The following is a 26,085-nucleotide window of genomic DNA, read 5'->3' on the forward strand; positions in this document are numbered from 1 at the left end:
TAAGAAGCCCAAACATCAAAATTCTTCCTCACCCTCTTCTGCGCTCCCCTCCTTTCAAGGGGACACCAAGCCCAACTGGGTCCGACCATCCGGAGTGCTCTCCGAGGTGCCCTGCCACAGCGAGCGCTCGCTCCCTACAGGGTAGCGGCTCTTAGCTCAGGAGCGACGGCGCGACGCGCCCGGAGCGCAAAGCCGGCTTCGGGAACAAGTACTTCCCGACAGCCGGCCTCCAGCTAGGACGCTTCTCCTCAGGGGTGACTTTTGGTTTACGACTCCCAAGTAGAAAGCTAGCACGTTAGATCTCTCATGGGGTAGACCGAGTTCCTCACTGAGGCGCGTACCTCCCGCTCCAACTCTGAACTCCTCAAATACCACAACCTCTGGGGCCACGTAGGAAACTAAAAGTCCCCAACGGGCTCATGCTGTTACCCACTACCCTAACTCAGGAGGTACGGCCCCGAATTCACCCCAGCGGCAGCGCAGAACTGCCTCCCACGAACAATGCAGAACTCAGCAAAAAGCCGAGGCAAGGGTCACCACTACACGCAATCGAACCTTCCGGCGAAGGCTTCCTCAGATGTCGCGGACCAATTGCAGGGCGGCGGCCGCGCAAGCGCGTGCCTCTTTAGGGAATGACTACAAGTCCCGGCATGCCAGGCGCCGCGGCGTCGCCTGGTAACTCGCGCCACACGGGGCGCGCTAGGCCGGCTCTCCCGTGCGCCTGCGCCGTGGTAGGCTGTGCGCAGGCGCACTTTCAACGCCTGGGCTGAGGGCGGGGTGTCGTTTCCTTCGCTGATGCAAGAGCCTGGTGCGGTGGAGGGAGAGATATCAGCAAGAACCGAGCTGTCGCGGATTCTTGGGGCTGACCCATCCGACTTCCCGTCCGAGCCGAACCCACCCGAGCCGCAGCCATGTCCGGGGACGAGGTGAGGGCCCGAGCACTAGGGCTAAGGACTGTGGCGGGAAGCCGAACCCACCCGGGTGTGGGAGACCGGGCCTGCGGCCTAGCGGCCGGCCGCCGCCATGTGGGGCAGCTGGGCCTAGGGCGGCCCGGAGCCGTGGAGCGGGCGAGGACTCCCGACCCTCAGGCTCGACCGCACCCCGCTCTCCTCAAGGCGGCGGCGCCAAGGCTGGCCTCCTCCGTGGCCGGCATGGAGAGCACACGTTGAGTCGTCCTCCCCGAGGGGGCTTGAATGCCGGGTTAGCTCCCCAGCTGAAGCTGATGGGGGCTGGCGACCCTGCGTTCCTTCTTGCTAGGCGTTGTGGCCCTCGCTTGCCCTGCTGGGCATCGGGCTGGCCCAGGGGCCTCTCTCGGCTCCGCGGGAGCGCTCGTGAAAAACTTAGCAGGCTGGCTCGTGCGGGCCCCCGTCGCGCCCTCGTCCTCGACCCGAGCATTTGCTCTTGAAGACGACGAGGGGGCGAGAGCGCTAGGACCCGAGGAGATCCATCAGAAGCGACGGAGCTCCCGGGACGGGAAGTTCGCGGCGGGCCTCCTCCCCGAGCGTGGCGGACAGGCTCCCAGCCACAGGCGCAGGAAGTCCGGGCTGCCAGGTGGATGGGGCTTTCTCTGCCGTCGTGCTCGGACCCGGGCGAATTTCCCTAAATCTCCTTTTACCAGTCTTGTCCTAGTTCGCGTAAAATCAAACGACTTAAGATGAAATTGACATTAAGTGTCCTCGGTGGGTGAGCTACGGCTTACCGGAGGGCTCCCCCCTGGAATGAGAGCTTATGAAGAATTTACGTTTCCTTGGCCTCGGAGAGGTGGAGGAGGGAGAATTCGAGGCTCTCTCGAGTTGGCTTTTGAGTTAGGCCCTGCGTGATGCTTAGAATGTCCTCAGGCAGTGGCGAGTCTTGATCAGAGAGACAAGTGTGTTCACAGAAAGTGGACACTTGGTCGTTAAGGAGTGAAGACGAAAAGCAGGTAGTGACTGCTCACGCAGGGCCTGCAAGAGCAAGTTGAAATTTGAAATATATTCTCACAGCACTTGTGTGACACAGCTGATGTTTTGTCCATTTTGAAGATGAGAAAACAGGCTGAAAGAGTTGGATAGTGCAAGTAGTCGAGCCAGTAGTATAGGTCAGATCTCTCCAGTATTGCTCCCATCTCACGGTGACTGGGAGGCTCTCACTAACTTAGAGAAACTAAGAATCAGAAGAAGGTAGACGGTTCTTGCTTGGAGATCCTGGTAGACATGGCTCAAAGCTACTGTATGAGGGTGCTTCACAAAGTTCATGGAGAGTAGAATTAAAAGATAAGTTTATTTGGTGCAAAAACATTTTAAAACCCTGCACACGCGCTGTAAGTTACAAGAGTAGCAGTGTTTCACAATAGTTGTCTCTACTCGTTTTCCAAACTTTTTGCACACACAAGTACTTAGGGAATACGAGATAATTTGGGGTTTTATTTTGTGTCTGGTTTCTATGGTAAAGTACTCACAGTGTAGTAAAGGAGGTAAGAGATAACAGCTATAGTGCAAGGCAAAAAAACAAACAAACAAACAAAAACTAGTAGTTGACACCAGGGGAAGAAATAGGGTCATCAATTTAGTGGTTTGGGAGGATGGAATAGTTCATTTTTAGCAGTGGGATCAGGTTTTGAAAGAAGTGGACTATGAATACATTGCTGAAGGATGATCAGGATTTTGTCAGAGTAGTCTAGCGCAAGATTTTGCAGTAGCCAATAAAGCATTATGCATCCTGATACCACTCCAGTTTACCAAACCAACTTCGTTTTTTAGGGCCCAGGAAGGTTAATTCTAACTCTAGCTTGTGGCTCCCACCCTGTCAGCTGCGGGTTGTGGATAAGAGGCCGGTATGAAGAACAGAGTATAGTTTCTATCTGATTCCTAAACCCGTTAATTAAGCCAAGACCTCACCAAAGTACAACCCTTTTAACCTTGTGTAACTATGATCTTTAAAAAGCAGTATCCTAGAAATATGGTGTTAACTGGAAAGGAAAGAAATCCCTTAATTTGCAGGCATTTAGAATTGTTCAGGGCCGGTGTTGTGGCTCAATAGGCTAATCCTCTGCCTGTGGCACCGGCACCCCGGGTTCTAGTCCCGATCGGGGCGCCGGATTCTGTCCTGGTTGCTCCTCTTCCAGTCCAGCTCTCTGCTGTGGCCCGGGAGTGCAGTGGAGGATGGCCCAAGTCCTTGGGCCCTGCACCCGCATGGGAGACCAGGAGGAAGCACCTGGCTCCTGGCTTTGGATCAACGCAGTGCAGCAGCCATTGAGGGGTGAACCAAAGGAAAAGGAAGACCTTTCTCTCTCTCTCTCTCTCTCTCTCTCACTTCACTCTCACTGTCCACTCTGCCTGTCCAAAAAAAAAAAAATCGTTCAGATCTTTTTTTTTTTTTTTTTTTTTTTGGACAGGCAGAGTTAGACAGTGAGAGAGAGAAAGAGAGAGAAAGGTCTTCCTTCCGTTGGTTCACCCCCCCAAATGGCTGCTACAGTGCGCTGCGGCCGGAGCGCTGCGCCGATCCAAAGCCAGGAGCCAGGTGCTTCCTCCTGGTCTCCCATGCGGATGCAGGGCCCAAGGACTTGGGCCATCCTCCACTGCCTTCCTGGGCCACAGCAGAGAGCTGGACTGGAAGAGGAGCAACCGGGACAGAATCCGGCGCCCCAACCGGGACTAGAACCTGGGGTGCGGGTGCCACAGGTGGAGGATTAGCCAAGTGAGCCGCGGCGCTGGCCACACATCATTTTTTAAAAGCACTACCAGTATCTAAGATTTGCATATTTCCAGGTCCCATTCACAAGGTACCAGAACATTATACAATATGTTGGAATGTTTTGCAAAAAGAAACTTTAAAGTAAAAAAAGAAAGTTTCTGATTAAAATTAGAATGTGTATTGTGTAAAGTTTACAAAACTTCAGAATACGAAGAAGTAAAATCTTCCAAATTCCTGTTATCCAGAGATGCAACACTGTTCTGCCTTACCTCTCTCTGAAAGGAACTTCAGGTCAATGCCTTGCTTCTCTGTGGGTTCTTTAGTGACTAATACCTGCCTTTTAGATATATTGTGGCCTTAAAGTTGATTTCTTGGGTATGATGATGAAGGGGGAAAGACATCCACTTTGATAAAGCACTCCAGGCAATTAAGGTGATTTTAGCTGTATCTCTTATCCTAGCCTTCTTCAGCCCAACATGAGAAGTTGAAAATGGAAACTAGGCTTTTGATGACTTGGTTGTAGACTTAAAAAAAAATTAGCTCAAGTGATTCTATAGTTTATCAGAGGTACACTGTCAGTAACTCTGCTTCTCACAATTCAAACTCGTCTTAATAAATAGAACATTTGGAACATAATCACTGGATAATCTGGAAGTCATAAAATCTTCAGAAGCAATGATTTTAGTCAAGACTAACATTGGCCTTGTACCTTGAGGAGGTCTGCTTCAGGTGCTGGTTTAGTATCCCTGATTTCCTGATCTGTAAACTACTTTGCAAGATTGCATAACTAAAATGAAGCAATGAGTATATGTTAAGTATTCAGAGACAGTAGTTAAGAGATGCGAATAACTTCAGCGTATGATTTTTGCACGTGTATTATGGTTTACAAGGCTACAATGGAATGTTTTCTAGAGGATAAGAAGGCCATTGTGAGGCTGTCACCCGATGATTTCAGGATCCCTCCCATCTTTGGTCTGTCTTGCTTAATCATAGTTAAAAGGAAGTTAATATTTCAGGGGACTTGATGCTTGAGAAAATGCATTAAGTGGATTGTAAGCCCTGTAAGAACCAAATTTACAGTGCCTATAGTCCTGTCCATCATTTAGCTCCGTCTTTGTGTTCAAGAAAGAGGAAGAACCGTAGCCACCTCCTTGCAGCATATGGTAGTGCTCAAGTAGTAGAAGGTCAGCAGTGAGGGAGTCTTTCCCCTTGGTTCTTCTGTCCTGGAAGGGAGGGACACTTTTAAGTTTGCCAGGTAATGTTTTTGAAACTAACTACACATCAGAATCACTCATTTACACACAGTTGAAACTTTGTTAAATAAAGTAGGAGGGACTAACTTTAAAATGAGGCTGTCTAAAAATTTCCTGGATCCTTTGCAAATAATTCTCTATTGGGTATGGACAGTAACTACTTGCCTTATTACAGATAACAAAATGGTTTCAGTCTAGTGTATTTTCCTTAATGTATTTGTGACATAAAGAAATTTATCTAGAATCTGGGGAATTTTTGGAGAGTATTGTAAGTCTTAGGAAATTAGGTCACCTGAGTTGATGTTTCAGTGATAAGAATCAAGAGATGCCATGCTTTGTGACCTGTGAAGCATTTTATGTAAATTATAATTGCTAATGTGTATTGAGTACATGCTGGGCACTGTGCCTAGGGTTTTATATTTTTTTTACACATTTAATCCTCCTAATAATTTTGTGAAGTTTGTTTTTAGTTCTTTTGCTTATCTCCCTTTTATAGATGAGGCATGGGATAACACAAGTACAAGCCAGAATCAAGATTTGAATTCAGTCAGTTGAGTTCCAGACTTGTGGTTTTTTTTTTTTTTTTTTAAAGATTTATTTATTTATTTGAAAGAGTTAACACAGAGAGAGGAGAGGCGGGGAGGGGGGGTCTTCTACCCGATGATTCACTCCCCAGTTGGCCGCAATGGCCAGAGCTGTGCCAATCCAAAGCCAGGAGCCAGGAGCTTCTTCCGGGTCTCCTACGCAGGTGCAGGGGCCCAAGGACTTGGGCCGTCCTCTACTGCCTTCCCAGGCCATAGCAGAGAGCTGGATGGGAAGTGGAGCAGCCGGGACTGGAACTGGTGCCCATATGGGATGCCGGCGCTTCAGGCCAGGGCGTTAACCCACTGCACCACAGCGCCAGCCCCGGGCCCCCCTCCTCCCTTTTTAAGATTGATTTATTTATTTGAATGTCAGGGTTGCAGTTGCAGAGAAGGAGGGAAAGAGAGTGAGAGGTCTTCATCCATTGGTTCACTCCCCAAATGGCTGCAACAGTCAGGACTGAACAAGGCCAGAGCCAGGAGCTTCATCTGGGTCTCCCATGTGGGCTGCTTTCCCAGGTGCATTAGCAGGGAGCTGGATCAGGAGTGGAGCATCTGGGACTTGAACAGGCACCCATATAGGATGCTGGCACTGCAGGTGAGAGCTTTACCTGCCGTGTCACAACGCTGGCCCACAGACCTGGGCTTTTAAACACTTCACTGTCCACAGAAGGTCATTGGGCAAAATGCTGTTTAAGCCAGGTAGAATGTGGACAAATACTGGGAAGGGGCTCAGGAAAGAAAAATTTGCTTGGGATTTAATCCATTTCTCTTTGACCTCAAAGATGTTTTTTCTGTTCTATCAGGCATCTGCCATTTATGTATGAGTATCTAAACAATTATGTTGACAATAACTTTTTTCAAGTGATCAGTACAGTATACACTAGCTTTTCTATTGCAGATACTTAAGTAAATGTCATCTACATTTAGAAAATGTATGTGAGACATTAACTCGAGAACCTTAAAAAACAGTTTTTTTTTAACACTTCTTTATTTGAAAGGGAAAGAAATATCATTCGCTTGTTTACTCCCCAGATGCCCACAGCAAGGGCTAGCCTAAGCTGAAGCCAGGATCTAGTAACTTCATCCTGGTCTCCTATGTAGGTGGCAGGAATTCAAGTACTTGGGGCCAATATATTCTGCTTCCCAGCACTTCATTGTGGAATGTCTCTCCAGTATAGGATGCCAGGGTCCCAAGTGGTAGCTTAACCTGCCGTACCACAATGTCCACACACCTCCCCCCACCCCTTGAGAACTTCTAGCAAAACAAATGAAAAGCAGAATAAAAGGTTATATAGATGTTTCTCTTTTTCAGAGATTTGCTGTAGGAAGATTTGCTGATAGACTTCTGTTAAGGTTTTTCTGAACTTCAGGATGAATTTTTTTATTTTTTAAATCAGATCAAGTCTCCAAGTATAGCCAAAAAGGGGGGGGGGGGGGAGTAGTAGCCCCAGGTTCCCAACCTTGAATAAAATATTTATAACCCATATACAGGCATGGTTTTCTGACCTATAACGTGAGGAGCAGAGCTTAGGTTGTTTCTGAGGTCCCTTTCCTAAATTCCATAATTCATTCATAATGTCTAGATTTGCGTATGAAACTAAAAGTGAGGTTGCTATATCTTGTGGAGTATTTTGCAAATTGAAAGGCATATGTTATAGATGCGTGCACACACACCCTCATCTGCTGGATACTTAATAATATATGGAAGGTTGGATAGGTATTTTATTTTAAAATCCTCTTTGGTGTTTTAATTCTAAGACTATGCTTTTTGAGGATAAAGAATATTTGGGGCCGGCGCCGCGGCTCAGTAGGCTAATCCTCCACCTAGCGGCACCGGCACACTGGGTTATAGCCCCGGTCGGGGTGCCGGGTTCTTTCCCTGTCAAAAAAAAAAAAGAATATTTGGAATGTGAATATCATTTAAAACAATCACTTGGCCCCTTTTTCTTCTTTACTGTCTTTTAAACAGATGATCTTTGATCCTACTATGAGCAAGAAGAAAAAGAAGAAGAAGAAGCCTTTTATGCTAGATGAGGAAGGGGATGCCCAGACAGAAGAGACCCAGCCCTTAGAAACAAAAGAAGTGGAGCCAGAGCCAACGGAGGACAAAGATGTGGAAGCTGATGAAGAGGACAGTAGGAAAAAAGGTGAGGGAGTGGTTGGTGTGAGACTCACTGTTGTGCTAGGGAGCTTTGGTTCCAGTAGTGTTTTGGATTTTGTGCACGTGATGACTTCTTAGCCCAATAAAGCTGTTCAGGACAGTCCAGGTCATCAGTAGCCAGTGTCCACTGGACCTTGCTGATTTTTGGTAGGCTTATTCTAGGGAAATTCCCACTGAATTCACAAGTGGCAAAGATGATGAAACTTCATCATTTCAGGACTGGTTTTCCAATTTAACCTGTCAGATCTCTTCAATTCTTTTTTTTTTTTTTTTTTTTTTGACAGGCAGAGTGGACAGTGAGAGAGAGAGAGACAGAAAGGTCTTCCTTTGCCGTTGGTTCACCCTCCAATGGCCGCTGCGGCCGGCGCACTGCGCTGCTGCGAAGGCAGGAGCCAGGTGCTTCTCCTGGTCTCCCATGGGGTGCAGGGCCCAAGGACTTGGGCCATCCTCCACTGCACTCCCTGGCCACAGCAGAGGGCTGGCCTGGAAGAGGGGCAACTGGGACAGAATCCGGTGCCCCGACCGGGACTAGAACCTAGTGAGCCGCGGCCGGCCAGATATCTTCAATTCAAATGGTGGTTGTAATTCAGTATGAGCAGAAAGAAATAGGACCAACATAAGCAGTTTATGTCTTAGCAGGTCTGAAATTTTATAAGAGGTTAAAATTACAGCCTAAAATGTTTGAGGTTAGACAACTTGGTTTAGTTATTCACTCCTGATATCTAACATAGACACAGTTTAACTATTAGAAGCAAGAGATTCAGTAAACATAATTTGTGTCAAATATAAGATTGGGATAAGAGAACTGACATTCATTGAGCTTCTCCCATGTGCCCAAGTGTTTCCTACATGCTTAAAACAAGCTTGGAAATTAAATAATTTCTGTTGTAATACAGCAGAATGAATTTATTAGTAACTCCTGGAAGCTAGCAGGAGGAGCCTGAAAATTCTTAGTATATAGCCTGCCAGAGAAAATGAAAAACTTACTGAACAAAATCCACTATTTCTCATTGGTGGTAGGTATAATTTCATTGAGATTCATATTTTTGATACAGCCTTATTTTAATGAATGCGAAATAATTAAGGTCTTTGGACAATGTTTTTGCCTAGGCTCTAGGATTTAGGTGAATGAGACTTATTCCTTAGTCTGTATTATGCAGAGGAGAGATAGACAAGCAAACCGGAACTAAGAACTTCAGATGGGTTGGTACTATCCAGAAGGTACTATCCAAGCACCTTGGGGACCCTTAATGCAATTGAGGGGAAAGGATAAGTTTAAAGAAGGCTTATTAGCCGGCGCCGCGGCTCACTAGGCTAATCCTCCACCTTGCGGCGCCGGCACACCGGGTTCTAGTCCCGGTCGGGGCACTGGATTCTGTCCCAGTTGCCCCTCTTCCAGGCCAGCCCTCTGCTATGGCCAGGGAGTGCAGTGGAGGATGGCCCAAGTGCTTGGGCCCTGCACCCCATGGGAGACCAGGAAAAGCACCTGGCTCCTGGCTCCTGCCATCGGATCAGCGCGGTGCGCTGGCCGCAGCGTGCCGGCCGCGGCGGCCATTGGAGGGTGAACCAACAGCAAAAAGGAAGACCTTTCTCTCTGTCTCTCTCTCTCACTGTCTACTCTGCCTGTAAAAAAATAAAAAAATAAAAATAAAAATCTTTAAAAAAAAAAAAAAAGAAGGCTTATTGTCCCATGAGATGGAGGTCATAGCTGTATGAGAGGGCCCACAGGAAGGCATGGAATTGAGGCTACACACATACTGTACTAGGAACTGGAAGTACTTGCGTAGGGCTGGAGGCAGGAATTGATGTATGGGTGATAAGAGTTGTGGGGAAATGGGAGAGAGAAAGCTGGAGAATCTTAGAAATAGAGCTCTGACTGTACCTTGGGAATAATGAGGAATGATACACAGATTGGTAAATATTCTCAACATGGTCCCTTAACTATTAGCTAGTAGTCATCTAGCTATTAATTAATAGCTAAAACATGTTGGTATAACTCATAGTTAGATGCCATTTATTTATTTTATTTGAAAGGCAGAGAGACAAAGATCTTTCATCTGCTGGTTCACTCTAAAATGCCCACAATATCCAAGGCTGGGATGGGCTGGGCCAGACTGAAGCTGGGAGCCAGAACTCAATTTGAGTTTCCTATGTGAGTGGCAGGAAACCATCTACTTGCCTGCTAGTTCTTAAAAATTGATAATTCTCAATCTGTCTTTTTAGATGCTTCTGATGATCTAGATGATTTGAACTTCTTTAACCAAAAGAAAAAGAAGAAAAAAACAAAAAAGATATTTGATATTGATGAAGCTGAAGAAGGTGTAAAGGTAGTATTGCTTTCTTATTGAAGGTAAAATTTGACCTCGTGAAAGGTTGCAAATGGCTGACATCCTTCCCACTTCATCTTACCTCCATATTAGCTTTACTTTTACTGTTAAGTATTTAATCTCCACTGTAAAAGGTTGTTTTTCTTGGGAGTGTATCTTTTTTTTAGATTGATTTATTTTATTTAGTTGAAAGATAGTGTGACATAGAGATCTTTATTCTGCTTCACTCCCCACGTGACTGTAAATAGCTAGGTCTGGGCCAAGCTGAAACCAGGAGCCAGGAATTCCTCCTGGTCTCCCATATGGGTGTTGGCACCAAAGTGCTTGGGCCATCCTCCACCGTTCTGTTAGATGCATTAGTTGAAACTGGATGGGAAACAAAGCAGTCAGTATTTCTTTCTTTCTTTCTTTTTTTTTTTTTTTAAAGGGAGAGAGATCTTCCATCCACTGGTTTACTCCCCAAATGGCTACAACGGCCAGAGCTGGGCTGATCTAGAGCCGGGAGCTTCTTTTGGGTCTCCCAGTCTCCAGCTTTCCCAGGCACATTGAACAAGGAGATGGGTCAGAAGTGGAGCAGCCAGAACTCAAAACAGTGCCCATATGGGGTACCAGTGCCACAGGTGGCAGCTTTACCCACTACACCACAGCGTTGGCCCAGAGCAGTCAGTACTTCAACTGGTGCTCCAGTATAGAATGCCAGTATCACGAGCTGCAAGCAGCTTAACCCTCTACACAGTGCCGCCCCTTGGTGGTTTATCTTAAAAGGATTATAACTGAGAAATATAAAGTGAGACCTTGTGTATTATGTTGTGTCCTGTTTAGAAGATCACAAAATGCCTCTTGTCCTCAGTTACACTGAGGTTTTTGGCTGAGGGGGAGCGAGTTCTATGAGAAATCCTGTGGAGTAAATATTGCTGTGATATCTTCTGTTACACTTCTGGTAGTGAGTTGAATATCCACAAACTTGGGTGTGTACCTTTGAACTCTAGCCTGTGGTGGCTGCGTAGTAGCTAATGATAATGTGGCCTATAGGCAAAGCAGAGCACTCAAGCCAGGTTTTTTTTTTTGTTTTTTTTTTTTTTTTGACAGGCAGAGTGGACAGTGAGAGAGAGAGACAGAGAGAAAGGTCTTCCTTTTGCTGTTGGTTCACCCTCCAATGGCCGCCGCGGCCGGTGCACCATGCTGATCCGATGGCAGGAGCCAGGTGCTTCTCCTGGTCTCCCATGGGGTGCAGGGCCCAAGGACTTGGGCCATCCTCCACTGCACTCCCGGGTCACAGCAGAGAGCTGGCCTGGAAGAGGGGCAACCGGGACAGAATCCAGCACCCCTACCGGGACTAGAACCTGGTGTGCCGGCGCCGCAAGGTGGAGGACTAGCCTATTGAGCTGCGGCGCCGGCCAAGTATGTGTTTTTTAAAAGACTTATTTTATTTATTTGAAAGGCAGAGCTACAGAGAGACAGGGAGAGATAGATCTTCCATGTGCTGCTTCACTCCCCAAATGGCTGCAAAGGCTAGAACTGGGTGGGCCAGGTCAAAGCCAGGAGCCAGTAGCTTCTTCTGGGTCTCCCATGTAGGTGCAGGGACCCAAGAACTTGGGCCATCTTTCACTGCTTTCCCAGGCCATAGCACAGAGCTGGATTGGAAGTGGAGCAACCAGGGCTCAACCCACATGGGATGCTGGCATTGTGGGAGTGGCTTAACCTGTTTTGCCAAAATGCTGGCCTCAGACCAGGTTTTTTTTTTTTTTTTTTAAGATTTATTTATTTATTTGAAAGAGTTACACAGAGGAGAGGCAGAGAGAGAGGTCTGAAAGTTATTTTGAAGTAGGTGGGTGGGTAGGTAGATGAATAAGAGGGGTTATGGATGAAGGAGAGAGGAACTGAACGTCTCTGTTCTTCTGCCTAAAACTTAAAAGACTGTCCAGGAATCACTTGAGCAGAACACACATCTATTTAGAAAACCCAGGGGGACAGCGCCGTGGCTCACTTGGTTAATCTTCCGTCTGCAGTGCCGGCATCCCTTATGGGTGCTGGGTTCTAGTCCTGGTTGCTCCTGTTCCAGTTCAGCTCTCTGCTGTGGCCTGGGAGGGCAGTGGAGGATGGCCCAGGTGCTTGGGCCCTGCACCCGCATGGGAGACCAGGAAGAAGCACCTGGCTCCTGGCTTCGGATCAGCACGGTGCATCTGCCATTACGGCCATTTTGGGGGTGAACCAACAGCAAAAGGAAGACCTTTCTCTCCGTCTCTCTCTCTCTCTCACTGTCTAACTCTGCCTGCCAAATAAAAAGAAAAAGAAAACCCAGGATGATATCAATTTTATATGTATATATTTATATACAGAAAGACAGCAAGAGTGAGAACACATACTCAGATACTTAAGTGTTCCATTTTACTCTGTGTCGGAAAATTTTCCTTGGTAGTTTTTTTGCTCAAATCCAAGTAAAGTATATCCCATATGTAGCAAGAAATAATTCATTGAGTTTTAGAAACAATGTCATAATTTTGGTGATTTGGTTAGTTCAGTAAATGTGTATTGAAGATTATAGTGAGTCAGGCATTGTATGCTAATTGCAAGAATACTGAAGCGAATGAGATACGCGTCTCCTTTTCTGATATGTTAGTTCAGGGATGATTAGAATCCTTTAGAATGGGATTCTCTTCTCTTCCTGCTATTGTAGGACAATTGGAGAAAGAAATGCTCCGCTTATACTGAATAAATGAGGTTTAAAAATCCTGGATAAAATTGGCAGCACAGAATGTGCCACAGAAAGTCTTGATTAATATGGCACTGATGGTTGATTCCTCTAGTAACTGGTGCCTAAAGAATTATTGATTAGCTCTACTCTTAAGTGTCCAGATGCTTTTTTCTCTGCTGTTGAAGTAAAAACATAACATAAGAGGATGTTAAAAATATTCTGGTCTTTAGGCAAGACATGAATGTTGATTTAAAGATAAAGTCGTCTTGGATTATCTTCAACTTGAGTTTTTAGACCATTACAGTTCTTTTGAGAAACACTTGTATTCTCTGCCTTAAGCTGTGTCTTGACCCGTTTCAATGTAGATCTTACTGGGATAAAATGAATAACAGTGTAGGACTAGAAACAAGCTGATATGTTTTAATTTATATCCTGCGTTTCCAAGTTTCTTGTTTATGGAAAGTCATCTTAGAGACTAGGTTGTTATCTGGCTTCCTGTTTATGTATGTCTAGCTTATACCAATGGCTTGATTGGTGTTTGACAGCTAAATGTGACACCAAGACCACTCACCTGGATTTGAGATCCCAGATCTGAGCTTGATTTACTCCCAACTATTCCAATTTGTTTCACTGATTTCTGAAATCACTGTAGCCATTGTCACAATAGTTCATAATATAGGAATACAAAAAATAGTTAATTGATAGGTAATATTGATGGTACACTTTGGGATAAGGGATTGGATAAACTGGTGAGAAGAGAGAATAGACTGGAAATCAAAATTGGCCCTTTATAACTTTTCTAGGTGTTAATACCTTGTTTATATCCATGCCAATAACAACTAATCTTGAGGTTAAGCTGCACCTTGTCTCCATCCCTAAATTATGTGGTCCTCATTCCCCATGGGTTCTGCCTTTCCCTCTTTCATGTTGTCATCTTTTGAAGTGATGTCCAAAGACTTCAACTTGTCTGGTGCCAGGCTGTCTGTGGTTAATAATAAAAAATAAATATTTGATCTTTGTCCCTGGTTCCTGGTATATAGCTTATGAAACCCTTGCAGTCTCCAAAGTGATGTCTTTTTTATGCTAATAAGATGGCTGGAGGTCTCTCAAAAGCTCTAAGATGGGGGCTGGTCACCAGAAAACCATACCATGATTAGAAGGTTGGAACTTGCATAACCTGTGACACTTCCAAGGAGGGGAGGAGTCTGGACCTGGGTTCTGTCACCAGTGAGCAATGACATGGTCTTGCCTACCTAATGAAACGCCCAAATGACAAAAGAGTTTGAAGACTTCCTGACTGGTGAACATGTAGAGATGCTGGCATGGTGTCATGTCTGGACCTTCCCCCACAGCTCCTTCCCCTTAGACCTTGTCTTATATCCCTTGCATTTGTTAGTTCCTGAGTTGCAGTCTTTATAATAAATTGGAAGTAGTAAGTGAAACTCTTCCCTGTGTTCTGCGAGTCATTTTTGCAGGTTATTGAGTGTTAGGGGAGTTGAGGGACTTCCCAGATTTACAGCCAAGTTGGACTGCAGTGTGAGTAACTTGGGAACATGGCACTGGAGACTAGCGTCTGAAGTGAGGACAGCCTTGTAAGACAGAGCTCTTAAACCTGTGGAGTCTGACGTTAACTCTCGGGGTAGTTATTAGAGCTGAATGGGAGGATATACCTAGTTAGTATTGGAGAGTTAGAGGATTAGTGTGGATAAACAAATATTTGGTATCAACAGGAAAAATCTCTCGCACTGACTGCATCAGATTCACTTAGAAACTTCTTCCAAAAAGTTCCTGAACTTTGTTCCTGCTGAAGTTTATCACTCAGAAGATTTAGGATTTTCCAGGTGATTCTTACGGAAGCCTGGATTGGAAACATGGGCAATAAATAATAAGATCCCAAGGCTGAAAATAAAAATAAACTGTAAAAAAGCAGGAGAGATCCCACGAAAGTAACTTGAGGAATTCAGTTTAAATGGCAAAGACCTCTCTGAGCCAGTTTGGCCCACTTGTGAGAGGTATTTCTTGTCTGAAACTTTAGCTTTGAATATTTCCTGCCAAAATCAAGTTAACCCATGTCATTTGAAGGAAAAGGAAGAGAAAAAAAAAAAAAAAGAGTTCCGGTATCAAAAACATTGAAACTCGTATCTCAATTTCTTAGGATCTTAAGATTGAAAATGATGTTCAAGAGCCAGCTGAACCAGAGGATGACCTTGATATCATGCTTGGCAATAAAAAAAAGAAAAAGAAGAATGTCAAGTTCCCAGACGAGGATGAAATACTAGAGAAAGATGAAGGTAATACTGGGGACTCCACAGCTCATTTTTAGCTTATCTGAGCCTTTAGCCCTAGTTTCCTTGATGGAGTTTGTGGGTGCCTTTAAAGAGATTCTCCTACCCCTTATTCTTGCTACATGAAGCTGAAGGGAAACAGTATCTAATTTAACATTGGCAGTTAAAGATTTCATGGGGGGAGAATTTGGCAGTTATGATTATATTAAAACACTGATTCAGACTTGAGAAAATTACTGTAACTGGTTTAATGTTAAAAAGTGTTTTGTTTAGTTTTATTAAAGTTTCTAAATGTTATAGGGTCTTTGGAGAATTTCAGAATAAGCAGCAGATGGGTTTTTATGGATATGGAAATTGTTTAAGTGTGTCAAAACAGTTGGACTCTTATCCTTTAATTATGCTATTACATTATCTTGTGTTTGTTAAGGCAAGAAACATTTCAGTGTGTCTGTGCTATCACAAACTCCTAATCAGGACTCTGTTCAGGGGCTTTTATGAAAGTCATAACATCTCTAGCTGTAAGGGAAGGGGAGTTGTTCTTGATAGCTTTTTCTTTGAGGCTGTTTATGAATGCAGTTGTGGGAGAGAAGACAAATGTCTTTGAAGTTTTCATTTCTCTAGATCTGCACTCTCCCCCTTTTGTTATTGTCACAGGGCCTGCCCCTCATTCTTACAGTCTTTGTTATCTATAGCTTTAGAAGACGAAGACAGCAAGAAAGATGATGGAATCTCATTCAGTAACCAGACAGGCCCTGCTTGGGCAGGCTCAGAAAGAGACTACACGTATGAGGAGGTAAGACAAAATTCTGTTGTGACAATGGGCTAAACTGTTCACTACAGCTCAAAGAAATACATACTTGTTAAGTATTGCCTGAATTGAAAGATAGAGACTGAGGTATGCATTGATGGAAAAACAGATGGGGAATGGTCCTGCAATATCTCCGATAGCCCACCTGGGAGCTGCTTGCCAAGAATACAGCAGTCTCACTGTCCCCACCTGAATTTATTAGGGCAGGGAGCTTCCTGGGAATTTGGAGCAGAGGTGACAGAGGCCAATTCGAGGCCAGGCTAGTCTGGGTTTTGCTTGTTTGGGTCCCCTGAATATTTATTTGTCTGTGTATCCTACACTCTCCTATAGCAACAGAATGGAAAGGGGCTTGTTCATTAATTTAACTTGAGGGAGTTGCTGAGCATCAATAATGGACCGTACTCTGGTTGGTGATGCCCTTAAGCAGCTGCCAGAACATGTAGTGATGCGAGTATATTTTAGTAAAAAGTGATGTGTGCTTTGTTAAAGCAGAGTGACTCACAGGAACTTGGTACTCCTGCTCTTGCTAAGAATGTGCACAAATACCACTTTATTTCTATAGCTACTGAATCGAGTGTTCAACATCATGAGGGAAAAGAATCCAGATATGGTTGCTGGCGAGAAAAGGAAATTTGTCATGAAACCTCCACAGGTCGTTCGAGTAGGAACCAAGAAAACTTCTTTTGTCAACTTTACAGATATCTGTAAACTGTAAGTTGCTTAAAAAGAGCTTCCTTCCCAATTGCCAGATCATCAGTGGCATTTTAAGGATACCAAATGTCCTTATTGTAGACTTCACTGTGGTAAAAAAAAATTTTTTTGAAGGACTGAAGGACTGCTTGTTCTTTAGTTCCATAAGTGGCATGTGCTTGTTGTAGAAAAAATAGTGAACAAAATCAAGATGCTTACACTCAAAGTTCTACCACCCAGAGATACCACTTGTTGTCATTACTGGTATTAAAATTTTTTAGACTTTGCTGATGACAATATTAACATATGCTCATTATAGAAAAATTACATATTTTTTATACAGTATTATATAAGAGTACTTAAACTTTGTGGAAAAGGAATTAAAAGATATGGCTATTTTGGTGCAAAAAAATTTTTCTGTAATGTATTCAGGTGAATGGCAAAGCTGGAGTGGGGAGAGATAATTGATTTTTTTTTTTTAAAGATTCATTTATTTATTTGAAGGGCAGAGTTACAGAGAGGCAAAGGCAGAGAGAGAGGTTTTCCATCTGCTGGTTCACTCCCCAAATGGCTGCAGCGGTTGGAGCTGGGCCGATCTGAAGCCAGGAGCCAAGGAGCCTCTTCAGGTCTCACATGTGGGTGCAGTGGCCCAAGCTCTTGGACCACCCTCTACTGCTTTCCCAGGCCATAGCAGAGAGCTGGATCGGAAGTGGAGCATCCAGGACTTGAACTGGCGTCCATAGGGAATACTGGCACTGCAGGTGCCAGCCCCTAAGATTTATTTATTTATTTATTTGAAAGGGTTACAGAGATAGGGAGAGACAGAGAGAGATCTTCTATCTGCTGGTTCATTCTCCAGTGGCCACATGGCAGGAACTGGGTGTGCCAGGCCAAAGTCAGGAACCAGGAAGCTTCTTGTGGGTTTCCTACATGGATGCAGAATGGGAAGTGGAACAGCCGGGACTTAAACCAGTGCCCATGTGGGATGGTGGTGTGGAAGACGGTGGCTTAACCTGCTGCACCACAGCACTAGCCCCTTGATCTTTCATCTGATGATTCACTCCCTAAATGGCCACAATGGCTGGGACTGGGCAAGGCCAAAACCAAGGAGCTGGATAGGAAGTTGGACAGACAGATCTGAACCCTGTGCTTGTATGGGATGCTGGCATTGCAGGTGGCACCTTAACATGCTGCACCACAGAACAGACCCTGCAAACTTTTTTTTTTTTAAGATTTATTCATTTATTTGGAAGAGTTACACAGAGAGAGGAGAGGCAGGAGAGAGAGAGAGAGGTCTTCCATCTGCTGATTCACTCCCCAATTGGCCACAACTGCCAGAGCTGTGCTGATACAACACCAGGAGCCTCTTCTGAGTCTCCCTTGTGGGTGCAGGGGCCCAAGGACTTGGGCCATCTTCTGCTGCTCTCCCAGGCCATAGCAGAGAGCTGGATTGGAAGAGGAGCAGCCAGGACTAGAACCAGCACCCATATGGGATGCCGGCGCTTCAGGCCAGGGCATTAACCTGCTGCGCCACAGCGCTGGCGCCTGAAGTTCTTTTTTTTTTTTTTTTTCTCATTAAAAATTTAAACCAGGAAATATATAAGGATTAGCATAAAAGACATCAAATATCAAGTATCTGAGTTAGGTGTATACTGACCTTTGGACACATTGCCTCAGGTCATAGATTTTTGTTAGTTTGTTTAAGATTTGCTTTATTTATTTGAAGACAGAGAGAGGGGTTTTCCTCCCTAAATGGCTACGAAGGCTGGGGATGGGCCAGGCCAAAGCCAGGAGCTTCTTCTGGGTCTCTGTATGGGTGCATGGGCCCAAGCATCTTCTGCTGCTTTCCCAGGTGCATTAGCAGGGAGCTAGATGAAGTAGAGCAGCCGAGATTCGAACTGGCACCCACGTGGGATGCTGGCATTGCAGGTGGCAGCTTAACTTGCTATACCATAACACTGTCTTGTACTTTTTGAGATTTATTTATTTGAAAAGCAGAGTTAGAGAGATAGAGGAAGAGACAAAGAGAATAAGATCTTCCATCTGCTAGTTTACTCTCCAAATGGCTTAAAGGGCCAAGGTTGGTCCAGGCCAAAGCCAGGAGCCAGGAACTTCGTCCGGCTCTCTCATGTGGATGGCAGGGGCCCACATACTTAAGCCATCTTCTGCTTTCCTGGGTGCATTAGCAGGGAGCTGGATCGGAAGTGATGCAGCTGGGATTCAAATTGATGCCCACATGGGATATTGGCATCACGGGTGACAGCCTAACCTGCTATACCGCAGTGCCAGCCCTTTAGTACTTTTTTTTTTTTTTTTTTCAAGATTCATTTATTTGTAAGGCAGAGTTAGAGATCTTCCACCCGCTGGCTTATTCTCCAAATGGCCCAAATGGCCACAACAGCCGTGGCTGGGCCAGGTTGAAGCCAGGAGCTTCATGGGGTCTCCCACGTGAGTGCAGGGGCCCAAGCACTTGGGCCATCCTCTGCTGCATCTGCAGGTACATTAGCAGGGAGCTGGATCAGAAGTGGAGCAGAGGCTGGTGCCTGTAGTGCCAATATCCCATATGGCACTGCTGGTTCGAGTCCCAGCTGATCCACTTATGATCAAGTTCTCAGGCTCCTGCCACCCACGTGGGAGACCTGGAAGAAGCTCCTGGTTCTTGGCTTCAGATCAGCACAGCTGCAGCCATCTGGGGAGTAAATCCATGGATGGTGGATGGAAGACCTCTCTTTCTCCTCTGCCTTTCAAATATGTAAATAAATCTTTAAAAAGAAAACAAGTGGGCAGCAACTAGAACCTGCACCCATATGGGATGCTGGTACTGCAGGCTATGGCTTAACCTGCTACACTACAGCATTGGCCCCTTAATACTTTAAAAAGGATTTTATGGTTATAGTTATGTCTATATCTTATATCTTCCTTCCCAGAGGAGAATGTTACCCTCTAAAGTTTGCCTCTCCATGTTTCTACACATTTTCTCATGTGTATGTGTTTCTAAATAACATGTAATACTGTTTTATTGGCATTAAAATGTAAACAAATGGTGTCATACAGTATATATCATTTAAATTTTATTTAAGGTTAAATCAGTGGGGTACTGAAATCCTAATAGATAGTAATCATAGGTCAAAAATAGTGAAGAGATGGTTTTTTAGAAATTTTGACAGGTTTCCATGAATGATAAGGTTTACATGTTTTATTTTCATTTTAGATTACATCGTCAGCCCAAACACCTCCTTGCATTTTTACTGGCTGAATTGGGTACAAGGTAAGAATCTATATATTCATTTTTAGTAAGTTACTACTGGCCAATTCATAAGAACCTCTTTTAACCTGAAAAGTATAAGTAACTTGCTTTTTAAAAAACATCTACCTGATTACCAAGAAACTTCAGGGAAGTAGAAAGAAATACTACTTCATTCCTCTAGGAGAGCTTGGCTGCTTAGGAACCAGGTTATGGCGTTGACTCAACAGGCTTACTTGTATACCAACACAGGAGCCATTTTTAGAGTTTCCTGCCAGTAATTGGACAGGAATTAGTTTTTTGTTTTGTTTTTTTGTTTTGTTTTGTTTTTTGAGCAAATGTTGAGTTTCAGAGGAAGCCATTTTTCTTAAGTCAGAATTGGTAAGGCTATTGAAGAAACAGTTTGTAAGTTGATGAGTGGCATGGGAGGAACCACTTTAATGGAGGTAATATCCCTGCCTTTGGATTTGGAAACAGTTTCAGTGAACTGAAATTACAGTTGGTTACATAGCCAGTCAGTGGTACAGTCAAGATGCAAACTTAGGTCTGTCTCTGGAATTTGGAAGGCAGAGTTAGACAGAGGCAGAGGGAGGGAGGGAGGTCTTCCATCCGCTGGTTCATTCCCCAAATGGCTGCAATGGTCGGAGCTGCACCGATCTGAAGCCAGGAGCTTCTTCCGGGTCTCCCACGTGGGTGCAGGGGCCCAAGGACTTAGACCATCTTGTACTGCTTTCCCAGGCCATAGCAGAGAGCTGGTTTGGAAGTGGAACAGCCAAGACTTGAACCTGCATCCATATGGGATGCTGGCGCTGTAGGCGGCAGCTTTTATCCACTACGTCACAGTGCCGGCCCCATGAAATTTGAGCTCTTAAAAAGGCTTAGTATCTGTGCCTCACTGGCAGTACAGAGAAAATTAAGGTGTTCTGTGCTCTTTGTACTCTTAAAATTTAATTGGGAATTTATTGTACTTGCTGTACAATTAGAGTAATTTATATGTAGGTTCTGTTGTAGAACTATGACATATTTAGGAGAGGAAAATAGGGACAGACACAGAGAGACTTCCCATCCATTGGTGTAGTCTGCAAATACCTGCTACAATAGCTGGGCCTAAGCCAGGAACTCCATGCCAAAGCCAGCAGCCAGAAACTTAAACCAGTCTCCTGGATTGGTGGCAGGGACCTAACCAACCACTTGAGCCATCACATGTTGCCTCCCAGGGTTCAGGGTGCTGGGATTGGGAGTGGAGCCAGTGCTTGAGCTCGGGCGCTCCAATATGGGAGGCCTGTCCCAACCAGCAGCTTTACCTCTAGGCCAACTGCTGCCCCGAATTGTGTTTTACATATAAATTTGTTACAATTGTTTAACTTGCATAAATTGGTCAAGGACCAACTCTAGCAGTGCTTTTTCTACTTTTCAGAATATCATGTACAGTTTTTGTATAGCAGGGTGTATTAGTTATATTTTCATCACTGTAACAAATACCTGAGAGAAGTTACTTATGAACAGGGTTTATCCCCGCTCAGTTTTGGAGGTTCACATCCCAAGGCTGGGCAAGCCCCATTGGTGTCTGGTGCCTGATGAGAGTAATGAATGACAGAACACATGCAGAGAAAGGATCGCGGGGTGAGACAGGAAGCCGAGAGAGAAACAAGGCCCAACTCAGCCAATCTCTTCTCCAGAGCATGCCCCTAGGGACCGAAGGATCCCGCCCCCACTTTAGATCCACTTCGATAGTTGGGTTAAGTCTCTGTCCTCTTCCAATAATACTACCTAGGGCCAGTTTTAACAATGTGGGCCTTTGGGAACACTGAAGGTAAACACAGACTCTAGCACAGGGTGAATTTTTAAGTTGTACCAGAGAAATAATTGTCAGTGGGTTAAATATAGGATTGTTGAGGAAACTTCTTTGATAGTAAATGAAAGAAAATTTTCCTGCATCAAGCATTGCACTCTCTAGCTTGCAGATAAGGGTTATAATCCATGGGAGATGATTTGAGATCTACTAAGTTACATGGGCCAGTGTTTAGCATAATGGGTATGGGCACCAGTTCAGGTCTCAGCTGTTCCCCCTCCAGTCCAGCTCCCTGTTAATGTTCTGGGAAAGCAGTGGAATATGGCCCAAGTCTTTGGGCCCCTGCCACCCACTTGAGAGAACCAGAAGAAGCTCCAGGCTTCAGACTGGCCCCAGCTCTGGCTGTTGCGGCCATTTGAAGATTGAACCAGCAGATGGATGCTTGCTCATTCTCTCTAAACTGCCATTCAAATAAATCTGTTGGGTCACTCCCCAAATGGCAGCAGTGGCCCACACTGCGCCAGGCCAAAGTCAGGAGCTTCATCCAGGTCTTTCACACAGGTAGCAGGTGCCCAAGCACTTAGGCCATCTTCTACTGCTTTTCCCAGGCGATTAGCAGGGAGCTGGTTCAGAGATCGATCATCTGGGACTTAAACCAGTTGTCCATAAGGGATACCAACATTGCAGGTAGCAGCTTTACCCACTGTGCCACAATGCCAGCTCTGAGGATGTTATTAAACCCTTATACTTGAATTGCAGACATTTTTTTTGCAGAAATCCAATAAATATAACTTAAGTTCTTGCAGACAGATTTTTGTTTCACTTAGTGATTTGTAAGTTTTAACATGAGAATGTCTAGTGCAGAGCTTTCTCTTTTCAAGTTCTTGTCAAGAGCTTAAGTAAATTATCATTGGCAATTTGTGGTCTATGACTTCAACTATTTTTGGTAGCCACTTTGAGATACTCAGTTTACACATTTAAAGCATATAATTCAATGGCTTTTGATATGTTCACACTAAAATTAGTACGTATATCACTACAATTGTGTATTTCCATCATATATACTTTTATTTATTTGAAAGGTGGGGTTACGGAGAGGCAGAGAGAGTGATCACTGGTTTAGTCCCTAAATGGCCACAGAGGCTAAGGCTGGACCAGACTGAACCAGAAGTCTCATCCGGGTCTCCTACGTGGGTACAAGAGCCCAAGCACTTGGGCCATCTTTTACTGCTTTGCCAGGCACATCAACGGGGAACTAGAATTGGAAGCTGGGACTTTATACTTTTAATCATAACTGTATCAAAATTTGTAGTGCACTTACAGCCCATTTACTTTGCATAAAGTGTGTACACAGTGAAAGTTTTTCTTTCTCAGGTGAATGGACTGTCATATGCAACTGAATTCATTTTGAACTTAAACAATTATAAATCTGATTACTGTCACTGGAGATTTAGTTGGCTGAAATTGGTTTTAATATTAGGAAATATGGTCAGATCATCATGCACCAGCTACTTAATTAAAAATGTTGAGAAACCCGTTTTTCTAACACTGATCCTAGCACACCATTGAATATATTTTAAATTCATTAAATATGAATATGCTGTAATTTTTCTCAGGAAAAAATATTTGTGTTTTTTCATAGTGGTTCTATAGATGGCAATAACCAACTTGTAATCAAAGGAAGATTCCAACAGAAACAAATAGAAAATGTCTTGAGAAGATATATCAGTAAGTATACAGTTTGGCTTCATTGTATCACTGAAATGTTCTCTTCAGATTGCAATGTTCTGAGGAGAGCCATTTGTTTTAGCATTTAAAAAAAATGAGGGAGGAAATGATAGTGACAGAGGATAGGGGTAGGGAGAGATGGCTCTTGACTGCTGACCCAGGGCTGCAAAGAGAGGGTTTGGAATTCTTAATACCTAGTTGATTGAGGCTGTTGGTTGGCTCTGGCACTGTGAAGGTTAAGACAGAAATGTGGTCTTAATTCAGGTGTGAGCTGGCCACCTTTTATTACCTTAATCACTTAATATTGGCTTTATGAATTTCTGTCTAGGAAGGCTGGCTTTCCTGTAGCCAAAACCAAGACTAGGCAGCTGGCAGTCACCTCTGCAGCAGCTGGCATCTGGAGTCTTTTAAAAGCTCACGTTTTAGTATTAAAGGCATCGCTGCAATAGCTTGTGCTTTCTTATCAGGATAGCTGGATCTAGCTGAGCTCCCCTTGTTTGAATGCCCAGGTAAACTGTCCTGTCAGCTTGGGTTTATGGAGCTCCATATGTATGAAGATAATTAAAAACGTTCTTAGAAAAATGTAAATTATAGGTGAGTTCATTTGGTGCAAAGATACTTTTGAAATCCATGCATGCGAAAGATCTTTAAAAAAAAAAAGTTAATATGGAAAAAAAGTGCACGGATTTAAAATTTTTTTTTACACCAAAGTCTTTTAATTCTGTTTTTCCAACTGTCAGAGGGCAGGAACCTCTGCCTCACTGAGCCACCAGGTAATGATGTGTTCCTTTTCCCACAGAGGAGTATGTCACTTGTCACACGTGCCGATCACCAGACACGATCCTGCAGAAGGACACCCGACTCTATTTCTTACAGTGCGAAACTTGTCATTCTCGATGCTCTGTTGCCAGTATCAAAACTGGCTTCCAGGCTGTCACAGGCAAGCGAGCACAGCTCCGTGCCAAAGCTAACTAATTTGCTAATCACCACTGATTTTGCAAAGTGTGTTGTGGAGAGTTGGCTGGACAGGTTTCCCATCAGAGTGGATATGCCATTGTATTAAAAGCAAGACAGAAAAGTCGCCAAGTTCTTTGGTGAGTGGTTGGTGATCGGAAATCCTTGCAAGATGCCGATGCTCAAGCTGTTGACATACTCATTGCCTACTTTAACAACTGTCAGAAAAACATAATGGGGTAAGGAGGTGCTTTTTTAAAATCGTTCATAGACTTCTGTAAAATGCAAGATAAATTAAAGTTATTATAACAGTGATTCTTTCAATTTGGTTTGTCCTTCAGTTTTCTTTTCTATTAAAATAACTCAGCAAAAACAAAGCGAAACAGTTTGTGCCTGGGCTGTAGTGAGGTCTCTGTATCATTGTCCTGAAAAACTGGACATTGGCAGGCTCTTCAGCTGGGCATCCATTTTTCTTCTCATTTCTCTTGAGATAACAGTTAAAAGTGGATGCAGCAGGAGATCAGGGAAGACTGCCCAGAGAAATGGCGACAGATTTGAATTCTTTACCTTATGTGAGGATTGTTGCTACTACCTCACTGCCGGATCCTCTTCCATCTGTTACTACATGAGGGAATACAAGGTGCTAGGTACCCTCCCTCCTTAATTTTCTTCCATAATGGCCACAAAGAGGTCTTAGAAAACAGCCTCAAGATGTGTCTTGTAACTTGATACACTAAAAAACCCTAGTGAGTGTACTGCTATACGCAGTACAGGGAGCTCTTCTGAGAGTCCAAATGGTAATGCCAGAAGAATCTTTTTCTTCCCATCTTGTGATCAGAGTTTGAAAAAGGCCCACCACAAATGCGTATGTTTTCTGTAGCTTTGGAATGTGACTGTGAGAGCCCAAGAGATGCTGCTGCTTACGTGGTGTTTCTGGTGCCTCCAGTTCTGCCTCCCGAGGACTTGGCTGGAAGGGTGTTCCTGCACTGGTGCACTGGGGAGAGGGCCATCTGATTTGTCTGTGCTGTGACCTGCCTTGCTCACACGGGCTGAGGATAGGGGCACACACAGTGCTCTCTGCTTTTTTATTGACAGACTTCACACTAAGTGGCCCAGGAGCAGCCAGTGTCTCATCCATGTTGTTTTTAATCACTGTGACCCTTAATTTTATTAAAGTACAAGCCAAGTGTTAAACACCTTGGCCATGAAGTGGTAGAGGGAGCCTTCCCTCAATCTTGTCGGTCCTCCTGCAGGGACTGCACACTGGCTGAGCTGCCACCACTGCCATGAAGAACCCAACTGCTGTTTATGACCCCGTTTTCCTTTTTTTGTATCTATGCCCGTTGGATATTATTGCGTGAATAAAGCAAGGATCAGTGCCTCTTGTGTAATTAGCGCTCCACTGCTTTCGTGTGTGTGTATGTGTGTGTATTTCTTTACTTAAAGGGAAGGCATGGGACTTTATAGTGTGATGACAGTTGGCAAATAATTATTTGGGAGATTTAAACTTAATACTCAAAGCAAGTTCTAAGAACCATCTCTGAGGCATCACTGTAATAGGCATCTCTAAAGTTTTATTAATCTGCTATAGATTTTCATTAGTTTTGTAAACATGCCATAAGCCACGTCAAAGCCAAAATACCACATGGAAAGTTGACCTGACCAAATGATACCCTAAGTGACAAAATCTTTTAGTATCATGACTATTAGAATGACTCATTTTTCATTCCCAGATGCACTGTGACAAGAAGTAAACACACTGTTATCTCCATTTTTGCAGACAAGGAAATGGAGACAGGCGAGACACCTTGTCCAGTGTCACACAGCAGGGTAAATGATGGAGCCAAGATGCCCCTGAGCTTGAGGCTTGCTGCCTCAGAGATGGTGTCTCA

General features: G+C 44.4%; 2 protein-coding genes across 6 annotated transcripts in view; one reads left to right on the forward strand and one right to left on the reverse strand.

Annotated features, from left to right (window-relative positions):
* The window catches only part of ASIP (agouti signaling protein), a 199,155-nt gene extending 198,473 nt beyond the window's left edge, over nucleotides 1–682 (reverse strand). For 3 of the 5 annotated variants that reach the window (XM_051844900.2, XM_051844898.2, XM_051844897.2), the window contains exon 1: nucleotides 33–584. The gene's annotated coding sequence lies outside the window, so the exon portion shown is untranslated. Of the gene's footprint in view, nucleotides 1–32 lie in introns of all 5 variants that reach the window. The other 2 variants (XM_070051291.1, XM_051844895.2) reach the window with 2 other exon arrangements.
* Nucleotides 683–787: 105 nt separating this feature from the next.
* Nucleotides 788–24,508, forward strand: EIF2S2 (eukaryotic translation initiation factor 2 subunit beta). The gene is given in 9 exon segments (NM_001082398.2): nucleotides 788–926; nucleotides 7,479–7,656; nucleotides 9,894–9,997; nucleotides 14,848–14,983; nucleotides 15,670–15,770; nucleotides 16,348–16,496; nucleotides 19,687–19,743; nucleotides 23,154–23,239; nucleotides 24,039–24,508. Coding segments are annotated over 9 exon segments (1,002 nt in total). The 5' UTR covers nucleotides 788–911; the 3' UTR covers nucleotides 24,215–24,508.
* Nucleotides 24,509–26,085: the final 1,577 nt, after the last annotated feature.

This window comes from Oryctolagus cuniculus, chromosome 11, assembly GCF_964237555.1.
Source record: "Oryctolagus cuniculus chromosome 11, mOryCun1.1, whole genome shotgun sequence".
NCBI classification, from domain to species: Eukaryota; Metazoa; Chordata; class Mammalia; order Lagomorpha; family Leporidae; genus Oryctolagus; species Oryctolagus cuniculus.